This window comes from Mus pahari, chromosome 19 (genome assembly GCF_900095145.1).
Source record: "Mus pahari chromosome 19, PAHARI_EIJ_v1.1, whole genome shotgun sequence".
In the NCBI taxonomy this organism is placed as follows: Eukaryota; Metazoa; Chordata; class Mammalia; order Rodentia; family Muridae; genus Mus; species Mus pahari.
Window position 1 is genome coordinate 31,317,634 of NC_034608.1, and position 23,577 is coordinate 31,341,210.

The 23,577-nt window shown below is 52.1% G+C and overlaps 2 protein-coding genes across 13 annotated transcripts in view; both read left to right on the forward strand.

Moving 5' to 3' along the window:
- Positions 1–6,831, forward strand: part of Atp11a (ATPase phospholipid transporting 11A) — a 111,532-nt gene extending 104,701 nt beyond the window's left edge. For 3 of the 7 annotated variants that reach the window (XR_002381207.1, XM_021218664.1, XM_021218662.1), the window contains one exon: positions 3,114–6,831. Coding sequence is in view for 4 of the 7 variants with exons in the window: in XM_021218662.1 (XP_021074321.1) it covers positions 3,114–3,341 (228 nt within the window). In the remaining 3 variants the exon portion in view is untranslated. The other 4 variants (XR_003842558.1, XM_021218663.1, XM_029532175.1 and 1 more) reach the window with 4 other exon arrangements.
- Positions 6,832–18,040: 11,209 nt separating this feature from the next.
- The window catches only part of Mcf2l (MCF.2 cell line derived transforming sequence like), a 136,534-nt gene continuing 130,997 nt past the window's right edge, over positions 18,041–23,577 (forward strand). For 5 of the 6 annotated variants that reach the window (XM_029531946.1, XM_029531939.1, XM_029531940.1 and 2 more), the window contains exon 1: positions 18,056–18,228. In XM_029531946.1, the coding sequence (XP_029387806.1) occupies positions 18,060–18,228 (169 nt within the window). In that variant the 5' untranslated portion in view covers positions 18,056–18,059. Of the gene's footprint in view, positions 18,229–23,577 lie in introns of all 6 variants that reach the window. The other variant, XM_029531941.1, reaches the window with a different exon arrangement.

The following is a 23,577-nucleotide window of genomic DNA, read 5'->3' on the forward strand; positions in this document are numbered from 1 at the left end:
AACAGCTCATGGCAGCCCCCCGTGCCCATCTTGGGGTACAGAGCTTTCAGCATTACTTGACACAGGTGGCTCAGCCCCTAAGCACCTGACAGTCAGACAGATCACACACAGTCACTCCAGCTTGAGCGAGGCGACGCCATCAGCATGGCCCCATCCTCTCTCCACAGTCATGGTGGTAGAGACTGAGACTTCTTCCCACACAGCCACCCTGAGATCTCTGTGAGGTGGAGTCACACTAACGTCACCTCTACTTACCAATTCCTGTTCTACTTTTCAAAATAAAGACCTGTTTTTAGAAACTTCTGTGATGTGCTGCTTTTAACGTCCCTGTGGCAGCACGGAGCTCCGCCCATTGTGACAGCAGGGACCTTCCCTTGGTGGCTGCTATAGCCAGTACCTACCTGCTCCTCAGCCAAGAAGTCGGGAGACAGCAGCAGCATATAGTGCTGTAGTATTTTGGCTGAGTTTCCCTATACCCCAATATGATAACCACATGTGCTCCTCTGTGAGGTTTGGAGGATTACCTGCATGGGGCTCCTGCCTTACCAGAACTCCTGCCTTACCGGGCTCCTGCCTTACCAGGGCATATACCTAAAGAACACCCAAAGCAGGGGGGGGGGGAGCAGTTACCTCCTATCCTGTGGAGGAAGATGATACACTTTGAAATAATGACAACCAAGATGTTTCTAACTTAGTGCCATAGAATCTGTTAGAATAAATCACATCATTCCAGCTGCCTTTTACACTCTGGAAAACATTTTGGAGGAAATTTTTAGGAAGACTACAATGTCACAAGTACTTTGTAAAACATTACATATGCCAACTCAGGCTGCCAACTCTGTTCTCTGCTGATGAGGTCCACTGGGGTCCTGTTCCCCGTAGCCCGAGTCTCAGCCCCAGGTATCACAGCCAACCACACATGCCCATGGGGCAGCTACTGCACTGCAGACACAGCAGACAGACACACTGTGCTGCAGAGCACCATGGATCTGCCGACCACACGTGCCCATGGGCTGCTACTGCACTGCAGACACAGCAGACAGACAGACACACTGTGCTGCAGAGCACCATGGATCTGCAAAGCTTTGGAGGAATAAACATTCACAGGCCTCAGTGGGGCAGATTTGACTTGAGACGTCTGAGGTTCACTTTCACCCTGTTCCTAGTACAGGGCAAGCGTGATGGACACTGGGCATGTTATATATATCACATGTATATATATAACATCGTGCATCTCCCTCCGCACCAGCCTCTGCGTCCACACACTTGCAGCCTGCCTGCCTGCCCTGTGCCTGTGTGGCCAACACCACCACCTCTGGCTTCTCCCTGGACACTGGCCAGTTCTACCTGCTCTGCTGCCATCCGGCCCTGTGCCCCTTCCACTCTGAAAGCTCCCCATTCCTCGGCGCTGAGGGACTGGTGAATGAGGACTGGAAATGTCTAAAAGCTGTGCCGCACCAGGCCAGGAGCCAGCAGCCTTCAGGACTGGGAATATCCTGTCTTCCAGGCAGGCTGTGCAGAAACACTGCTCATGTGTCAGTAGCTCTGCAGAGGAAGCGACACATCAGGGCTCTGTGACAGGATGCAGGTTTTACAATTCTGGACACAATGCCTGTATGTTGGGAGTAGGCGCTGCTTGTTAGGACTCGCAGCTGGTGGCCCTCTCCTGTGGTGCTGCAGCGAGCCCTTTGACCTTGCCACTTCTTCTCTGGGTACAGACTTCTTCAAATGACCCTGTTCCCCTAAAGGGGTCTTTGCGCACACTGTGGAAAGCAGCCCCCGGAGCCAGCTCTGCCTGCCTTGATGGCATCGTGACCGATCCATGCAAACCCTGCAGTCAGGGCACATGGCTGCAGTGGCTAAGTATGGGGATGGCATAGTGTAGGCGTGGCCTGGGCCTGCAGTTGCCAGGACACAGGTGCCAACCTCCGTCACTGGCCTCTGCAGGCAGCAGCTCAGTGTCTTTCCTCGTCCTTGCAGCAGAGCACCCGACTCAAAGCATTGGCCGATGCCACCTCGAACAGCGCCAGGCCCCTGCTGAAGGACTTCTTACCGCAGCCAAGACGTGTCTAGCCCAACGCTAGGTAACGGTATGGCTGCCTGCTGGGCTCTAGGCCAGTGTGCTGTGACTCTCAGACTGTTCTTCCTCCAAAGTTTTGCTGTGTTGTCTGTTTTTTAAACGAGTGGTTTTTCTCTGAAAACAAACTATACCATTTTTACATGTGCACACACATATACACAGGTAAGTAGCACCCGAGAGTGAGCTAAGCACATAAGGGAAATGCTATAGCACATGCCCAGTGTCGCCTGACAAGCTGGCCTCTGTCCTTAGGACAGACACAGCTTCACTTAAAGCTACAGGGGATAATCCTGTCTGGGCACTGGAAGTAAAATCTCACGCAGCAGCACGGGACATGAGTCCAGGTAGCATCTAGCTGAAACCATTGGCTAAGCACACAACTGTGTCTGGACAGCCCCGGGGCTCTGAGGCTGCTCCAGTGGTGCTCACCTGAAAACAGTGCAATCTGAGATTTGTCCCCCAGGCAAGCAGACCCACACTGCAGCCTCGTATCCCTCCCTCCTGGCTCTCGGCTGCTATTTGTGCATGCTCTTGTCTTTCTTATGAGGCAGTGCCAGCCACTTCTGTCTGGTAACTGTATGCCGAGAGCATGATAGCTTGGTGTGGTCAGCATGATATTGACCCCAGTCCCATCGGATTAGGACATACTAGCCTGCACAGGTGAGTCCTATCGTCTTCCTGGGGTAGTGCTAGAACCCTAGTTCAAGAATGTCTGGGGTCTTTGATCACTGCCATGACCGTAGTGACTGGGGGGATACTCAGTGTGTTCAGCACTTTGTCCCCTACCCTCCTATGTTGTCCCCTATGTCAGCCATGTAGGATGGTCCCTCTGATGGCACTAAAACATAGTGTTGATCCCCAGACTGAAGGCACATTGCCTTTGGGCATGGTTCCCACAGGATGGGCCCACTTACCTACCCCTCAGGGTGATATAGTGGTCCGAGGTGGGCTGGCAAAGCTCCAGGTGCATTGGTTGTTAGGGGTTCCTCAGAGAGGTTCTGTGACTGATGTGGGCTTTTTGTTCTCTTGGCAGAACATACAACATCGGGACAGCATTTCAGAATTCACCCCTCTGGCCTCTTTGCAGAGATGGGGTGCTCAGGGCAGCAGACTCTTGGCTGCCCAAGGCAGCTCCCCCTCTGGGAGAGTTGTGTGCTCCAGGTGGGAGAGCGAAGAGTGCCCAGTGCTCCCTCCTCACCCAGGCCTTCCCTACAAGGCGAGGTATGGGTGCTGTAGGTCCAGCCTGGAGACGCCCACTTGATAGACAGACAGCCCCTCTGCCCCAGCCTCTGAGAGCTCTGTTCTTGGGTACCTGTGTGTGCCTGCACCTGTTCCACCCTTCATCCTCAGGGAGGGGAGGGTGGGATCACAGGTCACCCACTCAGGCACAGCACACTGCAATCCGGACTGTGCGTGGCCGGCGTCATTGTCCCAGGCCTGGTGACCATACATCCAGTTGGACTCTGGAAAAGGACATTAAGCCTGGCCTCATCTTAAGCACTGTGGCTTGAAGCTGGCCTTGCCCCTGAGTGTCCACCCTGCTGCTGTCGTTACCTCTGCTGTCTCTTGAGAAGAAGATCCTATTCCTTTGTCTGCAGAAGCGTGCGTAGCACATGGCGCTCGGCTCATATTGTATCCCGATGTTCCTGCCCGCGTGTTACCTGTGTGAACTGTACACACTTCCCCCGTCAGACACCGAGGGGTGTGTGTCTCCTGGACCTGTGGCCGTACTGTGCTCATGTTCGCTGTCCCCTCACAAAGCCATCTTCCTAGATCATGTCTGAGTCAGTTTGCTGAGATACTGACCCTACACGTTGGAGCCTTCCATGTCAGCGTCCCTGTCCTGTCCCCGGCTGCCTGTGGAAGATGACGTTTATGTATGCGAATAAGTCACACTGTTAGCCAAGTCTCTCAGGAGTGTAGTGATAGCCGCCACACTCTGGAATGATGTCAGCTAAACATATTGGAAAACATTTGTTTCAAGGGTGTGGGGAAAGGGGGAGGTTTGGGGTGCCCAGGCAGGTGTTTTATCTTACCCAGAGGTGAGTCCCAATACCCACGTTGTCTGGGGCTGCTGGTTTCATCCGCTCTAGTCTGCTGCTCTGGCTGCCACCTCCTGGTGCCACACAGATCACGTCCAGGGCTTCACTTGGAGTGGCCAGGCCATCAGAAGCCCACTGAACTGTGAACCTCCGCTGCTGCCCGCACTGGCATTTCTGTTTTCAGCAATGCTCCCAACAGCGCTGTAATGGGCCTGACTCAGAAGAAGGTTTGTAGTGTGATGTAGCCTTTCAGAAAGTACCAGGCAGAGCCTGGGAGAAAGTCAGCCCCNTCCGTCCGTCCGTCCGTCCCTGTGGAGTTGTATGGTGGGCCTGGAGCCATGGTGAGGGTCTCTGGCACTTGAGAGCCTGTATTCTGGGAAGCACAAATTTTATAACACGATTACGATTACACAAGGTTTCCCTATAAACCGTGTGCTTGAACTGGGGACCAGCCGACAGTAGGTGCAGTTACTGTACCTGGCAGTTGGGGGAGGTTGGGCAACACCACACCAAAGATGGGGAATGGGTTGGCCTTGAGCTTGGAACAGACAGGGGATGACCAGCTCTGCTGAGGGCTGTCTGTGCCTCCACACACCCTCATGCCCATTCACCCACCTGTGTCGTCATGTGTCAGAGGATTGGCGCCCCAGTCCACACTGGCCCTTAATTAGTAGTGTGTGCATTTTTACAGCCCCTTTTTAAGAACCCAGACGGGTATAAATATAATACCTGTGGGGAGGGGCAGGTTCTCTCTGTGTTTAGTTAACAGATTATTTGTAATGTATTTTTTTAGGGAATCTTAAAATTACCTTTGCACTAAAGTATTTTCATAGCTGTTTCTATATCTTACTCATTTGTTGATGCATCTTCTGATTTTTAAATATGTTTTTAAAGCTTTCACATTTTAAGTTGAAGAACTTTGGCCACTTAAATGCTGGTGAGCATTTCGGCTGAATGTCTCAGTGTCTGGCAGCGACCTCTCTGATTCTCCTCTGTGCCTCTCTCTTTCTTGATGTTTTCAGAGACTGACCAGCTGAGGCATGCTGAGGCCGCACACCATCTCCTCTGCTTGCTCTGTCACAGTCCTCTGTCGCTTCATGGTTTCTGTTTTGTTTTTGTTTTTTATTTCCATCCTTCAGCCTTAAACACCTAAACAACATCCCTCCTGCAGGGTTGATCCTGCAGCCCTCGCTGGGCGTGGGAACACACTCCTGCACCCCACCCCACCCCCGTAGCTGAAGTTTACGTGGGAACATCCCAGACCGAATGCACACTCCAGTGTCCTTTAAAATTGTGCTTAGGAAACTACCAAATGAAGTTGCCTGAGAATTTGAAAGAGACAAGGGCACAGGTGAAATGCAGAGGCAGAGACCAAACACACGTGCAGAAGGCCGTCCACCTCACCTCACAGCGGTTGCGTTGGCTTTCCTTAAAGCAAGGAACTTCAACCCAAGCATCTTCTTAATTCAGTTGCACAAATGAGCATCAGTGGCTTCCTACATTGGCCCAGATTCATGGCCCCGCTCCCTATAAATAGTTCATCTCCTGTATGTTCCAGGAGCCCTGACTGCATGTGTGTTCTCTTACTTTGTGCTCCACACACACTCATGCCATGTACACATACATGAACACACATTTGCATTCTTCAAGACCATGTACCAGCCTGCTTTCTGACAGCCCTGTGCAGAGATGTTGCCCTCTGGAACATCAGGCTACTTACACACACATGCACACAGGCACACACACTAGGAAGGGCACTTGGGCTGTGTGAGTGCACGCTGTGCTGGACTGAGCTCTCCCCTCCCAGGGAAGCATACCTCCCAGTCAAGACCTCCCCTTGCTCCCTCAGTCCAGCAGGCAGGACCCAGGCTAACCAAAGCTGCATGCTGTCAAGGCGCCTGCCCCCTGCCACATGCCAGCTAGGGTAACATCCTCCATCCCAGCGATCCATTCCTGAGTACAAGCAGACCAAAGGCCCCATGCAGGGGGATGGCACAGCCAGAGCTGGAACAGGGTAACTTTTGGGTGTTCCTACTGAGCACATTTCCCAGGATCAGCGGCTGAATGTGTGCCGTCATAGCCACCCAGGTCGCTGAGCATCACCCAGGTGTCATGCCCCAGCCTGGCCTCTGAAACCCCAAGTTCAAGGCATATCTGCACTGACTGGTACTGGACTCACCCATCCATTTATTTCATTTTAATGTAGTTTATTGGCAATACCATAGAACAGCAGGCCCTTGCATTCTGCATTTCTTTTGGAAGTTACCCATTCATGATTACAAACAGGGAAACGTCACTTGGTGAATGCAATCTTTCTGTTTTAAAACCTAGAAGATGGGTGAATGGAAAGGGGAGAGGTTCTGATACTGTGTCTGAACAAAGCTTTAATGAAGATATGTGTGTTGGAAGTATTATGAAAGTGCGATTCTAATTTTGCAGAAAAAAATGTCTATCAATTTATATAGCTTTATTTTTTACCTTATCAAGAGATAGAGAATTTTAATATGCATATATTGTCTGACTTAGAATCATGTGTGTCTGCATTGCCACTTAAAATGTCCATCTGCTATGTCATGTATGAATAAGAGAGAATCAAAGATGTATCTAACGTGAATGGTTATCTGTAGCTGTCATTGTCATAAGAACTGGGATTTATTTTAAATTATCAAATATAGTAAGTACATTAAACATGTCATTCTCCAACACTAATGTCTGTCTGAGAACCCAGTAACCTGCTTGGAAAACTTGTGAATTAAACCGGATCAAACGTCTCCCGAGGTTTATTTTGCATGCTGCTGATCTGCCTTTGATTTCTGCAGGCAGTCCCACTACACCAAACTTTTCTGTAGGAGACTCTGTTGTCTTCCCAAGCTGTGTGGTAGTGCCTAAGATGCACACACACTTTCTGCCAACAGAAGCCATGGTTAAGACTCCAGGCATGCCTGGCAGTGGTGGTACACACCTTTAATCCCAGCACATGGGAGGCAGAGACAGGCAGATTTCTGAGTTCGAGGCCAGCCTGGTCTACAGAATGAGTTCCAGGACAGCCAGGGCTACACAGAGAAACCCTGTCTTGAAAAACAAACAAAAAAAGACTCCAGCCACATGTGTCTTTCTTAGGGCATGAGGACACATTGTGTGGGTGTTATGGGAAACAGAATCTTTGAGTGTCACTGAAGGAGGCAGGGTAGTGGAACGGTGGGTACTTCACCTCACTTCTGTACCTGAGCATTTGAGGGCCCTCTGAAGCCAAAGTGTAAAGCCACACTCTGACAGCCCTGGCCAAAAACAGTACACTTGTTGAGTCTACCTGAGACAAGAAACTTAGCAGCAGACTCCCTCGTATCATAAGGCTTCCTCACTAGGTCCTCTTCTTGTGCCCCACCTCTGGAACACCTCCTCTCCCCTTTATCTTCTGCCAGACTTGGGGCTCACCATCCCCAGTGTCACTATGAGACCGTTAAGTTGCTGTTCAGTTGAAGTCGACTCTATGTGCTTCAAGGAGCTTCAAGAAGGCCCAGGAGTCTACTGGCCCTGCCACCCTCTGCTGCTGGACGTCCTGGATGCTGGCGCCCAGACAGACCATATGGATAGCGGGCTCCTTTGCTGAGCACCTAGGTCCCAGCACATGCCCGAGCTCTCAGAGTAGATCCCCTAAGAACAGAGAGGGACCATGGAATGGAAGCCACTTTATTCACTTGAGTGATGTCTTGTAAGAGTGATCTTCAGGCTTTGGTATGATGTGCTGATGATCAGCTCCTACTGCATACTTGACTCCTGGCCATCCAAGTGCTTCACATTACATGCACTTCACAATCCTGGGCTTTGGGACTCTTCCTTTGTAGCAGCTCGGCCATGCCTGTGGGTTTGTGGACCAGAGAGAAACCCTGAGCAGCTTGGCAGAGCTGAGTGCCCAAAGCCCAAATAGGCACTCATCGCCCTGCCTGGAAAATGAGGCTCGCATACTGATTCTCTGCCTAGAAGGCAGGTCAGGGGTGCACCCAGCAAGTCCCTCTGGGGTTCCCAGAAGTCCTGAAACTAAGAAGCTCTTGGTGCTGCCCTCGACCTTCTCTGCAGACATGTGTTCTAAGCAGGTGTCATGGTTTGAATATGCTTGGCCCAGGGGGTGGTACTATTTGGAGGTGTGGCCTTGTTGGAGTAGGTGTGTCACTGTGGGTGTGGGCTTTAAGACCCTCATCTAGCTGCCTGGAAGTCAGTATTCCACTAGCAGCCTTCAGATGAAGATGTAGAACTCTCTGCTCTTCCTGCACCACGCCTGTCTGGATGCTGCCATGTTCCTGCCTTGATGATAATGGACTGACCCTCTGAACCTGTCAGCCAGCCCCAATCAAATGTTGTCCTTATAATGTTGCCTTGGTCATGGTGTCTGTTCACTGCAGCAAAACCCTAAGACAGCAAGCATCAGGGCAATCGATACAGGCCACGGGATGCAGTTTCCTGGGCCAGTGTCCTGCCTCTGCTCTGCCTAGCTCTCTTTAAATTTTTTTTTTTTTAAGATTTTATTTATTTATTATATGTAATTACACTGTAGTTGTCTTCAAACACTCCAGAAGAGGGAGTCAGATCTTGTTACGGATGGTTATGAGCCACCATGTGGTTGCTGGGATTTGAACTCCGGACCTTTGGAAGAGCAGTCGGGTACTCTTACCCACTGAGCCATCTCACCAGCCCTGCCTAGCTCTCTTGACCACTGGGGCCTTGGCTTCCTCGCCACATATCAGACATCCTACATCAAGCTGGCTCTCTCACATAGAGTTGAGTAGTAAATAAATAAATAAAGGCATGCACAGTGGAGGGTAGTAGATAGGAAAGTCCAATGGACCAAGGTAGAGACCAAGGCCAGGTGTCCTTTCTGTGTGTCCAGTGACGCTTCTCTGACCCCTGTTCCAGTCTAGATAAGGGTTCTTTTGGAGGCCCTGGTATGTGTCAAACTCTGGGACCCACTTTGGGTTATCCATTCTCTTCCATTCAGACCTTGACCGAGGAGTATTCTATTTCCCCTCTCACCACCGACTTATCCTGTATGTGGCACAGAACACACTCAGGAAGAGATCATAGGGGAACATTCGTGACATGCTCACATCACGCCAGGTACTTACCTGTTCACTGTGTTCCAGGGCTGCTCAGCCACTGCAAACTGTGAGATGTTATGGAAGAGTCTACCCTCACAGTTGAGGAGGACAGGAGTCTAAGGTCATAGTGTCCAGCCCCTGTGCCTCCCCCCACTCTTGCTTGGGAACTCCATTCTGATCGACCTTTCCTCACCTGGCATCTTCCCTGGCCTGTGTCCTCCCAGGCCCCTGTCCTATTGGGTTGGATCTAACCCAAGGATGGCTTCACACCTTAAAGGTGTGCCTAGTGAACTGGAGGTGGCCCCACACCCCTTTAGGCAGGGGCATCCCCAGGGAAAGCCAGGGGTTTGGTCAGTGAATGTTATGGCAAACCTCCTGGGACTTCCTTTGCACAGAGAAGCATCTGACTATAAGCTGACCCTTTCCACCGGCTATTGTCTGCAACGTTAAGCAAGCTTGCTTATTGTGTATGGATCTATATCTGTCTGTTTCCGTGTCTCTCTGTTCTCCCTCTCTCCCCTTCTGTCTCTCTAACACACACACACACACACACACACACACACACACCCTTCTTGAAGGATCTCTGAACTGACTTGATCTCCTGAGCTTCCTGCCTTCCCCTTCCTTTGAGATGCTAATTTCCTGTATCTTGCTGGGGACTCCTTGGGGCTCTTGAAGCCCACAAGCACAAAAGACTTACCCAGCTAACAAGCCTGACACCAGCAGGGAGCTGCTGGGATGTGTAAAGGAACCAATGGGCTTTGTTCTTGGCTGTGCCAACTCTCTTATGCTGCCCCACTTGAGATGCAACCTGTTTTCTGAATGGTGGAAAGCTTGCTCTCAGCCCCCCAAAGCAGAGAGCTCTCTAAAGAGCACAGCTCCGGGTGTGCGAGGGCCTGACCAGGGCTGTGCCCGTTCATACTTTAGGCACTTGAGACACAGTTTTCTGGTTGTCAGGGGGTGCTTGCATGGTGACAGAGACAAATGTTGTAGCCCTTGAATGAGAGGCCACGACTTGTGTGAGCTCACAGTTGTGGCACTGGCCACTTCTGGTTCTGCACTGGTAATGATAGTTGTTTGTGCATCCTGCTGAAACTTTGCGTGTGCACACACACAAAGTTGTTTGGTTTTGTTTTTGTTTTTTTTAAAGCTTCCCGAAGGTCCAATCTGACCTTTTTGGGTATGGAAGCCTTCTGGAAGGGAGCCCCAGGTCTGCTTCTCAGTAGCTTCTGGCAATCAGTTCAGGACGACGTTTCCTTCTCCCTAGCTAACTAAAGAACACTGCTTGCTCTGCCAGAGAACCCAGGTTCATTTCCCAGTACATCCGTGGCAGTTCACAACCATCTCTAACTCCCAATTCCACAGGATCTTACGTGCTCCTCTGGCCTCCCTGGACACTAGGCACGCAAAATCCCCAAACATACGTGCAGGCAAAACATCCATACACACAAAACAACTTAAAGGAAAGTCTTTAAAAGAATCTAAATATAATAAAGAAAGAAAAGTCAAGCAAAAGACTCCGAGGGCTTTCTTTCCAGTCCTTCCCAGCGGTCTCTTCTGCCCCACTGCAGCCTCCTTTCCTGTTCATCTGATGGCTTCTCTCTGTTCCCGATCCTTTCTCTGCCTGTCCCAGGACAAGCTCCTGCACTGAGGGCTGGGCTAGGCAAGTGCCCAGTCCTGGAGGGAAACAGAGTGCTGAGGATGGCCCAAGATCACCCACCCGAGGAATGACATACCCACACAAGACGAGGGCTCTTTAGTGCAGTGACCCCAGTCCTCCTTGTCTACCCAGCTCAGCTCACATCCATTGCCACCCCTCAAGTGGGTCCAGCCATGGCTACAGTTCCCACGCCTGTTTGGTTCGCTTCCCTCTTTGGGGGGGGGGGGTCTGTCTATCCAGAGACTCCCCACTTCTACATACCCAGTTGAACCATTTGCACCCTCACTCCCCATTCTAAAAGTCTACATCTAGTGGCACATTTAAGATGACAAATGAACACTTGCCCTGGAGCCCTGGCAGATGCAGGTTTAAACAGTTTGCCCTTTGGGTGTTTTCTGAGAGATCTGAGTTCTTCTCAGGGCACAGGGCGCTTCCTGCTGTGACACTCAAAAAGCAGCACGCTGCACATGAATACTGGGAGACGGGAAGACTGACCCCTCTTGTTTTGGGACTATTGAATAGGGGGCGTGACCACATAAGTCTTTCGGGGTGGGGGTGGGTGGAGGGCCCTGAGTGCCCCTGAGTTTAAGTGTATCCCGGCAATCTACCGTTTGCAGTGCCGTTTAGAGTTCCCTACAGGTGGTACTCACAGAACAGAACCTCAAGCGATCAACGCGAGTGGAGGAGTGGAACATGCTCTTCCACCCTCGGGTCAGCAAAGGACAGAGGCCAGAAAGGCTTATGGAATCTGTCTGAAGCCAAAGGGTTCCCACCTGCGTCAGTTCTTCCGCCTGGAAGCAGCAGAGAAGGGTCTTGGGAGAACAGGCAAACCCAGTCTGGTCACCTGGGACTTCGGAGTGGACACAACTTCCCTACAGTCCAGTTAAGAAGCCTGGTGAGGACCCCAGGGCAGATCCCGAGGAATGGGGAGTTGAGGTACAGGTGCATCTTAGTGCTGCCTGAGCTGGGCTCGGAAAACCACAGGAGAGAGCGAAGCTGGGGATGCAAGCACCTCCCTTCTTCCGGGCCCGCCCCTACCCCGCCCTTGCCCCACCTCCTCCCTAGGACCCCGCTCTTGCCCCCTCCCCTTGAGTCCCCGCCCATACCCCACCTCCTCCCTTGAGATCCCTTTCCCACTGTCCTGCAGCAACGGTCGCCTAAGTCCCCAGCGCCGCTGCCCCTCCCCCACCCTCGCTCCCGCTCCCGCCTTCCCGTCTCCTCCCTCCCCGTCTCAGTGGCCCCAGACCGACCGGCGGGCGGAGTCTGGGAGCGTGGCACCTGCGAGCAAGTGAGCTCGCTGGATGAGGAGAAGACAGTCCCCAGCACAAGCAGGTGTGCGCGCGCGGGGTTGGGGCGACGAGGGACAAAGGAAAGAGGAGGGGTGAGATACCGAAAGAGAAGGGTTGCGGGAATGAGGGTGGGGGTGGCAGAAGAAGGGAGTGGGAACGAGCTCGCCGCCCAGAACCATTCCTGTCCCGATCGCTTTACTACTAGACAGGGATTCTCTCCCCTACATTCCACCTCCTGGCGGGAACTCCGGCTCAGAGCAGTGGTCTCCGTAGATGTTCCCACTGTTAGGAGTGAGGTTCCTCTCACTCCCTCAGTGTCACATGGAAGGGGAATCCCATCACACACTAGGCTAGGTGTCACCTGCTGGAGGCGGGGCTCTTGCCTCCCCGGGCAGGTCTCAGAACCAGCCTCCAAACTCTCTCCAGCTCCTTCCAACCTACTGATTGGGCCAGTGTCCTGGACAGGCGCCACAGAGCGGCTTGGGCCAGCACCCAGTTCTCTGGCTGATCGCTGAACTTGCCTGCTTTGCCTTTTTACCAAAAGGCTGTCGGTGACAAATCATTCTGTCACTTTCTCTGCTCACTCCAAAGTCTCCCAGCAGGAGTTACTTTTTAATCTGGCTCTTGGCATGGTTACCCTTGACCCTTTCAAGCCCTAAGCGCCACCTGGCATTTTCAGAAGCCTCCTGGCCATGGCCGGTCCTGCCCCCAAGCAGCTGCAGAGCCTTGGGCCAGTGAGGGTTCCGATGCCCAGCCGCCCAAAGGATGTGCTCTGAGGTCGTGGGAGGCCCCAGGATGTGTGACCCTGGCAGCAGGTCACCACCAAAATAAAGTACCACCCCTTCTCCCTGGTGGCTGGGGGTGGGGTGTGCATGGTCCTCCCCTTCCGTCAGCAGGATACCACTTGGTCAGGTAAGAGTGGGGTGCTAACCTGGAGGAGGAGCCTCTGGGCTCTGGGGAGGACTTCTAAAGTAGACTCCAGTGGCCTGTCTGTCCCAGAGCTGGTTTCAAGACCTAAGCTTGCAGAGGAGGGTTTCAAAGCTCTGCCACAGCCTTGGTCAGCTTCAGCAAGAGGACCTCCACTGTGTTCTTGGCCTTTGTGGCCTCCAGAGCCCTGCAGGCTAAGGCAAGGTTGTACTTTAGCTTCTCACCTTGCCCTGCATGCAGTTCCCCGGCCAAGGCTTGGGCCATGATCTCTCAGACTCTCAGCCAGCGTGGTCAAGATCCACTGCTCTCCAGGAAGATGGCAGAAGCCTGCCCACAGGCCTGAGCACAAAGTCTCGGTGGCGAGGACCCCTCGTTTCTGCGTCAGACATCTCTGACCCGTCAGTCCTCTGCAGAGCTGCCTTAAGTTCCTTTGGGGGAACATGAAGGGGGACAAATGTCCCCTCCCCACACTTCACATAGGTGCTGGGCCAGCTCCGTCTGAGGGTCCCCCGAGTGCAGACATGTGCCTTGCGAAGCCTGGTGTCTAAGTCACCTCTGTACAGAGGTCTCTTCCTTAAAGGTCACTTCATTTCATTTCTGGAAGATGTGGTGAAATATGAAGTCAAGAGTGGAGCCTCGAGTGAGGGTGGAACAAAGGACCTGTCTGTCACCAGTGCGAGGGTGATGGGACAGGGACACCATGTCCTATGTATACCCAGCCTATCTGTGCCACTCCCTGGTTTTGTCCTTCCTGGTCAAGTGAGAGGGTGGCCAGGACAGCACCCCTGATCACCTATGGTCCTCTCAGTGCAAGACTAGGGGTACCTGATCCCCACCTCCGGTCCCTGACGAGCAGGTCCCTGTCTACCTCTCATCTTATGGAAGTCACAGGAGCCTTTCTGTATGGGACCTAGCATTTGGGTACAGAATGGTTGCTGCTATATTCCCCTTGGAAAGAGCCCCCAGAACGTGGGTACACGAAGTGGGGCCTCCTTGGAGGGGGCACCACACCTGGAAGAAAGTCTCTTACAGCAGTCCCACCTACATAGAGTGGTGGCTTCAGGGTTGCGTTCTCTACTCTGGGCCATTGCTTGGGATGGAGGTGGGGGAGGCTTAGTGTCTTCCCGTGGCTTCAGGCTGCCCCAAGACTGGGAAGCTGACGTGATACCTCCTCCAGGCCCTGTCAAATGGAGTTCTCAGAACTTTGGGACTTTAATAGGTCAGCGAACACTCCGTGACTAGATACCATGAGCCCCTCAGACACCCAAGAGGGTCAGTCACCATGAACCGAGGATCCAGAGTACAGAACCCAGAATGTTAAGTAGCTCAGTCATCAGTCGTGACCACCACAGTCAGCTCCGCGGAGCTACAGGAAATACCCCTCCCTCAGAATGTTCAGGGCTACTTCAGAGCCCTAAAGGGCAGATGTTCCGAGAGCTAAGAAAATACCAGCCACAGAAAGCAACATTTCAGCCGGGGAAGCTCTAGGGCTCTGACTGACCATTGATGGTGTCCATACATTACCAAAATTGCCAAAATGGATAGGAAAAAACAAAATAAATTTGCTAGGGAAGTGACAGCAGATACAGGGACAGTGGCTATGCCCCTGCACACATTTCTCTATCTGTCAGAGGACAAACAAGCCCGGGAGAGGCTCTGCATGAGGAGACAGAAGGGGGGGTGGGGGGGACATGTGTCAATGATCCTGAGTGGCGGGCTGGAACCAGGGTCACTCATGTGAGAGGTGCCGCTGCGCTTTGTTTCCGCTCTGTGTGGGCAGCAGGCAGAGCCACCGGGGCCCAGACTGCCAGTGACCTCTCCCTGAGGGTGTTGCCTCTTTTGCACGCACTAGCACCCAGTCTTGTCTGGTGTTGGCTTCTGTGCCAACCAACCACCAGAAGGCAAGAGTTGCTCTGACAAAGACAACAAACAGCAGGTGTGTAATAAACACCGGCCAACCGACCAGTGAGTCAGGATGGGGCTGTGCCTCACCTCCATCTTCACTGTACATAGCCAAGCGCCAACTACCTGGTGACTTTTTAGAGCTGTGGTTTAACCTCACCCTTCTGTGTGTGTGACACATGTTGAGGCTCCAGAGTGCAGGGACCAAAGACCTAGGCCACCCACTCTGGCTTCTCATAGTGGACAGAGAATACTCGAAAGCTGACAGATGCCCATCTAGCGTCTGGGGTTGTGCTAACCTTGAGATTGTAAAACTGAGTCCATCTGGATGCAATTGGCAGGACTGATCTGTGCCCTTGGTCAACACCAACTGTGAAAGTCTGCTTGGTTTCCTGCCTCTCAGGAAAGCCACCACTGCCGGTCACCCTTCTGCTGTGCCCAGCCTCGCTCTCTGCCTGATTATGAGCAAGTCAGGCTGTTTTAGCCCACAACATTGCTGGAGAAAGGTTGGTTTGAGCAGCAGGCATGCAGAGCTCAACCATTCTTGGGACCTAAGGATGACGTAGGGGATCAGAGAACCCCCAAGCTTTGCACTGTTCCCCACCATTGCTGAAGAAAGCACCCAGGATCCTCTCAGTTATCCTTAGCAATAGAATGGGGACAAGCACAGGCTCTGGGCAGCCGTGAGGCAGAGGCACCCTGACATGCTTTTTTCATCCTCTCCCCAGAAAAGTGTGGGAGACTGACACCTCCCAACACAGATTACAATTCTCTTTACTGGAATTTGGAAGACTAGATGGTTTGCATGTTGCTGTGTCTGCTTGTTTATTTGTTTGTTTTTCAATCAGAGAAATCTGCCTTCCAACTTTTTATAGTTGTAATTTGGTTCACAGAAACCAGAACCTTGACCTCTGGTCAAGGGTGACTTGCCCTTGGAATTCTGTTCTTCCAGAGTCTCTACAAGCTGTGTATATGAGATGCCACATAGAGAACACCCACCCCAGGCCCTCCGCCCCCCTCCAAGGTCTGTCCCCAGACCATTACAGGGACAGCTTGAGAAACTTCAGAATAAGCAGACATGCATAGGGTGACAGGATACAGCGGGCAGCATTTATAACCACATAGGGACTTGTTTCTTGTCGAATAGGCAGATAGGCCTGTTGGTTGCCCATACCCAGGGCCTGATGGGAGCTGGGGAGGAGTTAGAGGGAGCACTGCTGCTTACTAGACTGGGCATCCCTTGGTCAGGCAGCCCGCTGTGGACAGAGGTTCTCAGGCCCTAGGCCCCCAGATCACATTTCTCAGGCCTGACATCTCCATATAAATCTTTACCCACCACCAGTCAGACCCCAGCAGCTGAGCCAGAGCACAGAGGCCTCTGATTCTGGTGTGGGTTCTCTGAAAAGAGACCAGACCTGTGCTGAGAAGGAGGTTGCTCAGGAATTTTGAAGTTGGAAATCTTTTTTTTTTCTCTTTTTTTTTTTATTAGATATTGTTTTATTTACATTTCAAATGTTAGCCCCTTTCCTGGTTTCCCCTCTGAAAACTCCCTCCCCTTATCCACCCCCTCTACCTCCTCCTGCTTCCCAACCCACCCACTCTGGCTTCCTGGCCCTGACACTCCCCTATACTGGGGCATAGAACCTTCACAGGACCAAAGGCCTCTCCTCCCACTGATGACCGACTAGGCCATCCTCTGCTACATATGCAGCTGGAGCCATGATTCCCACCATGTGTTTTCTCTGGTTGGTGGTTTAGTCCCTGGGAGCTCTGGGGGTACTGGTTAGTTCATATTGTTGTTCCTCCTATGGGACTGCAGACCCCTTCAGCTCCTTGGGTCCTTTCTCTAGCTCCTTCATTGGGGACCCTGTGCTCCGTCCAATGGATGGCTGTGAGCGTCCACTTCTGTATTTGTCAGGCACTGGCAGAGCCTCTCAGGAGACAGCTATATCAGGCTCCTGTCAGCAAGCACTTGTTGGCATCCACAATGGTGTCTGGGTTTTGTGGTGGTTTATGGGATGGATCCGCAGATGGGGCAGTCTCTGGATGGTCATTCCTTCAGTCTCTGCTCCACACTTTGTCTCTGTCATGGTAGTTAGCATGTAGAAGAATGTGAATCGATCAATTCTTACCTCCTTGTACAAAGTGGATCAAGGACCTCCACATAAAACCAGAGACACTGAAGTTGGGAATCTTAACCATCCGACCTGTTCTGGAAGGAATCTCCTGCAGTCAGTGGCCTCTTCCGGGATTGACCTGGGGAAGGAAGGGCTGAAGCAAAGCGCATCTGTAGCCTGAGGCAGGGGGACTCAGAGCTCGAGGGCAGGCTGAGAGGAACATCACTGTAGAAGACAGGTTTCCTGTGGAGAGTCATAGCAGTGTACCTAGACGTGTTCCACTCTTCTCTCAGTAATGTGCTAAGCCACAGAGAGGAGTCTTGTGAAGCCCAGGGAGTGGTCACCCGGAGCAGGTAAAACTAGCCATGGCGCCTCTAATCATGTATCCAGTATCTAATCGTATCTCTACTATCATGGCGATACTGTCCCTTTAAATTCAAGATCACATCTCCAGAAGCTTCCCCAAGCAAGGTGTTTGCCAGATCTCCCATGGAGGAAGAAACACGGTAATGTTTGTCCTGGACCTGAGAGCCTTTGCTTTGCTTAGAGGATTTAAAAATGTTTTGAGTGACCTGAAGAGCCACCAGCCAGGCTTTGAAAGTGAGGCAGACACGGAAGGCCCAAGAGCAGGCACTTTTGTGTCCTTGAAACAAGAATCTAAATGTCAAGGAGATATTCTAATTTTCCCTTCTTACCCGGAAGTAAGTAGTTTTTCCTGTACAACCCCTATTTCAGTATTTATAAGCGAAAGTTGTTGTGTTTTTAAATGAATATCAAAACAGCTTGCGACAAGCTGTTGAAATTCAGACAATAAGCTTAACTTCACACATCTTACATCTGTTTCAGAATAAATGCTAAAGACTGTAGCTAGTGGTTTTGTTCTTGACCAAAGAAGCAATCCTTTGATCTCCTGCAACCTAACCTCATGTTCCTTTGACATCACAGCCCCATGTCCGACTGCTGGTGCTTCATCTTCTGCAAGGAACACATTAGAGGCAGTCCTCTGTCACCACAGCATGATGGGGCCTCAAGGGAGGAGGCTGATCACCAGGTGGACGTGTCTGATGGCATCAGGCTGGTTCCAGACAAAGCAGAGGCCACGGCGGCCACAGCCTCAGGTAGGTGCTGGTGGCCCAAGCCGCCCTCTGATCCGAGCTGAGGATTAGACTCTAAAGTCCTCAGCTGAGCCACGGGGCACCAGAATGAGTAGCCAAGCCCCTGGCTGTGCCGAGGGTTGTCATGGGTTAACCTGTGTCATAAGAACAGGCTGGCTCTGCTTAGAGAGTATGAGGCGTGTCTTTGGGTTTCAAATAAAGTACAGCACACCAGAAGGGGAAACATTTGTAGTCTTTGCTGCTTTTTTTTTTTTTTAGTTCTGTTTCTTTAATTTGGTATGTTTTAATCTTAACTAGGCAGACCAGCTCCCTGTTACCAGAAGTGATGGAATTAGAGACATATAGTGTGAACTCCCAGCCTTCCAGGGCATAGGCTTTTCCCAGGGCCAGTCTCTGCATCAGACTACTCATGCCGGTCCCTGGCCCCGGCCAGCCTGCCAGGTCAGCTGTATGAAAGGAGGGCAGAGTGTGCCTCGGGCCTGTGCCTTCCCACCCTGACCCACAGGGTAAAGCGTACAGCAGGCCAAGCAGGTGTGTACATCCCACAGCGGGGAGTGTGAACCTGACTCCGGGGCTGTCTGCTTCAATGGCGGCCCAAACATCAGGCTCATACGCATGTGGTGCTGGCGCTGTGCTGTGAGGCTCCCCCATCTGGAATCCTTGCCAGAGCATATTTCAAATGTTGTCCCCCCTTCCTGGTTTCCTTTCTGCAAGCCCCCTATCCCATCCCTCCTCCCTCTTCTGCTATGAGGGTAATCCCCCACTCACCTACCCATTCCTGCCTCCCTGCCCTGGCATTCCCCTACACTGGGGCATCGAGCCTCCACAGGACCAAGGGCCTCCCCTCCCATTGATGTCAGACAAGGCCATCCTCTGCTACATATGCAGCTTGAGCCATGGGTCCCTCCATGTGTACTCTTTGGTTGTTGGTTTAGTCCCTGAGAGCTCTGAGGGATCTGATTGGTTGATGTTGTTCTTCCTATGGGGTTGCAGTCCCCTTCAGCTCCTTCAGTCCTTCCCCTAACTCCTTTGGGGACCCCGTGCTCAGTCCGATGGTTGTCTGTGAGCATCCACATCTGTATTGGTCAGGCACTGGCAGGGCCTCTCAGGGGACTGCTATACCAGGTTCCTGTCAGCAAGCGCTTCTGGTCATCAGCCATAGTGTCTGGGTTTGGTGTCTGCATATATGTTGGATCCCCAGGTGTGGTGGTCTCTGGATGGCCATTCCTTCAGTCTCTGCTCCACTCAGTCCCTGTTTTCTTTAGACAGGAACAATTCTGGGTGTCTTGTTCAGGGTGTCTGTGGTAACAATCTAAGATTTGGGCATAGCGTTCTTATGCTAGCTTCTAAGGAATAGTGCTTTGCCCAGTGACCACGGCTCTGGGCTCTCTGGACCTGGTATTGTGAGCCATACCTTCTGCCTTGGCTGAAGGAGAGATGGCATCTCTTATGGTGGCCCTATCTGAGGTCTGCGGCTTGTGTTTCAGTTCCTGTCTCTGTCTGCCAGAGACTGCCCTGTCCTCAAGGAACAGCTACACTTTGGTCTGTCTTCTAAGGTGGACCCCAAGTGGGAGCCAGGCGTTGAAGCCTTTCTCAGCATGAGCCGCATGTTTCTGCTTCTCCCAGGCTCTGGTCCAGACTGAGGAGAGGTGATCAGAGGGAGGCTGCCATCAAAGGGCTGTGCAGAAGGGGGGATCCCCAAGAAGTCCTTGAGGGGGCTATTTGATGGAAACCCCCTTAGCACTGTTAACTCTAGTTGGGGTGTGACAAGTCCCTTGGCACTCAAGCCACTTTGGTCGTGTGATCCAGTTGGCACCAGTTGGTACTCCCTGTCCTTCCTTAGGCTTCTGGGTGAGCCTCACAGGTGCTGGGTTAAGGCTGTCCAGGGGGCAGCCTGCTGGTCGGTCCCAGGTCGATACCAACCTGGCTGCTCTGAATTCATTATCTGCACTTCCCTGACAGGAAAACCTGTCCTTATGTCTCATGAGACAGGGACTGTATGGCTCAAGGTCAGGCTTTGTCACACCTACGTGGGCGTGGCAGGTCCTGAGCTTGCCACTACACTTGGCAGTGGCAGCCACCCCGGGCTCAGGAGCTGGGCATCACTCCACAGATCTCCATCCTGTCTCACATCACTCCTGACTCCCTTGCTCTCTCTGTATGTGCCATCCTTCCTGACCCAGAGCCATGGGGCCCAGAGGGCTGCCAAACCCCTTGGGATGACTCCAGTAGATGACCTTCACAGAAGCTTGGAGCACAAGCACCCAGACACTCTCCTGTTGCAGTGACAGACAAGGGCTGAGATTAAGAACCTGGAGCCTGAGTGAGCTTGGCGTGACCTCTTGACAGGGTCAGGGCTCCTGAGATCTTCTTTACCCTCTCGCTTTCTGGTTTCCTTTCCCAGATAATTCCAGAAGCCCTCTGAAGTGATGTAACTTGTGTGTCAGAACTTACATTTTTAAATCGTTAATTTTTGTAGTGACAAAATAAAGGCCACACTTCCGTCTAAACATGGAGCAGATAAAGAATGCTCCCATCTCACACACACACCCGGACTCCGCCACTCTCATCCCTCCAGACTCCATCCCTAGCCCCAGACTCTGGAAGCCACTGCTCTGCCTTCTGTCTGGGTGGTTTGACTCTCCAGGGCGTAGCGGATGTCCTCGTGAGTGTTTTCACTCATGGCTGGATAGGTTCGCTCACCACTCATCAGAGATGGCTGTGTCCAGGCAAAGTCAAGAGTCCAGGGCATAGATAGCCCAACCCAGCACGTGCTTGCCCTTACTGCAAATGAATGTGTGGGCTTCATGCCCTGAGTAGCCGTTGTGAGCAGTGGTGACTGTGGTGTGCTTCCAGAGCTGGGTGAAGGGTGACTGGCCAGGTTGAGGGCTGTTTTACAGGCTGGGTTCCTCAGCACCATGTCTGCCATTCCGATGGCAGGAGCCTCGCATACAGGAGGCTGAGCTCAGTCTACCGTCCCCATTCTGTCAACGCTCTGCTGTCCCTGAGGTCACTCGGAGGTTTGGACCACAGAGGCTGGGTAAACAAAGATAAGCCTGTTTTCCAGCTTGCTTGCCGCAGTGTATGTGTGATCTGGCCCTTCCTTTGGCCTTCTTCATTCCAACATTTTACCGCAATAGTGTGTTCAGCCAAGTTGTCCCCAAAACTCTACAGTTACCCATGTCACTCTCTGCTGTGGGAGGCCTCAAGAGTATGTGTGGAGAGGCCCCTCCAGGGATCCCATCTGGCCTGTCAGGCACCTACCATCCACACGAGTTGCCTGTGCAAAGTGACTCTGTGAACAGCCCCTACCCAGCACAGTTGCCTCTGGACATTGCCCCACCCACCCTTGGTCAGTCTTTGCTGCAGGCCCATCCTCACCAAAGGGCCATTCTTGCTGCGGAGCCATCCCTCCTGAGGCTCCGTTCTGACTCTGCAGAGGCTGGAGTGAGTCCAGCCTGTGGGCTCCTAACCCTGAGACTCTTCCTGCATGCCTTCTTCACTGTGGTTAGAGCTGGCTTTTCTGCAGAAAATCACTTCCTTGTATGCGGGCGGGATGAAGCTGTGCCACCCCCGGGATGGGCAGAGGAGGCTCCGCCTCCCAACTGATGGCTCTCTGAGTCTCACCCTCTAAGTTCACCCATGCTTCTCTTCTGGGTCCTCCAGGCTACCCCACACCGAGGTCCCTTGCTGGTGCCATCAGCATGGCTCACCTGATTGGTGGGCACTTCATTATTTGTATCTCCCACCGAATCAGCCAGACATTGGGGACATGCCTCTCTTAGCATCCTTGGAGGTTCCTTTTCTAGCTTATGTGCCAGGACCCTCCATAGCTCATTCCTCAGCAGTCAAGCAAACAAAACCACGAAGCCACCTCTGTCAGAATGCAAATGTGCTTGGAGTCTAGGATGGCCCTCGGAGTGGGGCTAGAAAGATAGTGTCCTGGTGTGCCCCATCTTTCTTACAGATAGACATGTACATGTGGGCACATGCATGCGCGCGCACACACACACACACACACACACACACAGAGCTTCATGTAGCCAACAACAACTCCATGTAGGCAATATATAGGTCAAACTGTGAGGTCCTACAGTGGAGGCTGAATGCTCTCCGGTACCCACCAGGCCTTCTTTGCGGAGATGTACCCAGCATGGGAACTAGGCACAGAGCCTCCCTGCCAAGCAACTCATCTCTGGTCAGGTATACAACTTCAGAGTAGAGACCTTCAGAGCTTGGGGAGAGTTTGGGAGGGGCCCAGTGAGTCCTGCTCCCAGGTCCCATGCAGCCTTTGGGGATCTTGGCAGGTTTATACTCTAATACAGAGGAGAAGGGCACAAGGACTTAGTGTGAACACTCAGGTAAGCACATGTACATTTGAGCACACACATGGGCACAAGCACACATAAGAACACGCAGGGCACAGACACACAAGCATGAGCATGTGCACAAATAGCACAGACATGTAGGTAAGCACACACAGGCATTCATACCCATGAACACAGAACATGGAATATAAGCATGGGTATATACACATGAACACATACATGCACATGTGGACCTGAACATGCAAGCATGGGCGTGTGCACTGTCTTCATTTCATTTCTGTTGTTGTGATAACATATGTTGACAAAAGGAACTTGGGGAAGAAAGATCTAGTGTATGACTCCTATTCATAGTCACAGCTGGAAAGTGACAGGCAATAGTAATCTGAAGCAGCTGGTGACATTTACGGTCAAGGACAGAGGGAATGAATGCATGAATTTGTGTGCACACACCTTCTAGTGCTCAGCATGCTTTCCCCAGTCACACAGCCCAGGACCCAAGGGCAAGAAATGGTACCACAGTGGGAGGGTTCCCCATATCAATTAATACAGTAAGGCAACCCCCCACAGACCTGATGCAGCCATCCCTTCCTGACATTCTCTTCCCATGGTATGCTAGATTGTTCTAAGCTGACAATGAAAACCAACAGTGACACACTCATGTCCCACACAATCATAGGCACATGCATAGAAATACTTATGCCTGTGTGTGCGTGGACACAAGAAAGGGCACAGGTTATACACACATGGCAGAGGTCTACAAGCAAGGGCACAAGTTATATACACATGGCAGAGGCATACAAGCATGGTCACATGCACACTCACACACAAATGGGCAGACAAGCATCTAGTACACACACACATATACACACATGCACACACATGCACACGCATACATGTAAACACGAGTGCACGCACACATGTGCACACATTCACAGACACATAAACATGCATACACACACAAGCACACATATACACACATGCGCGCGCGCGCGCGCACACACACACACACACACACACACACACG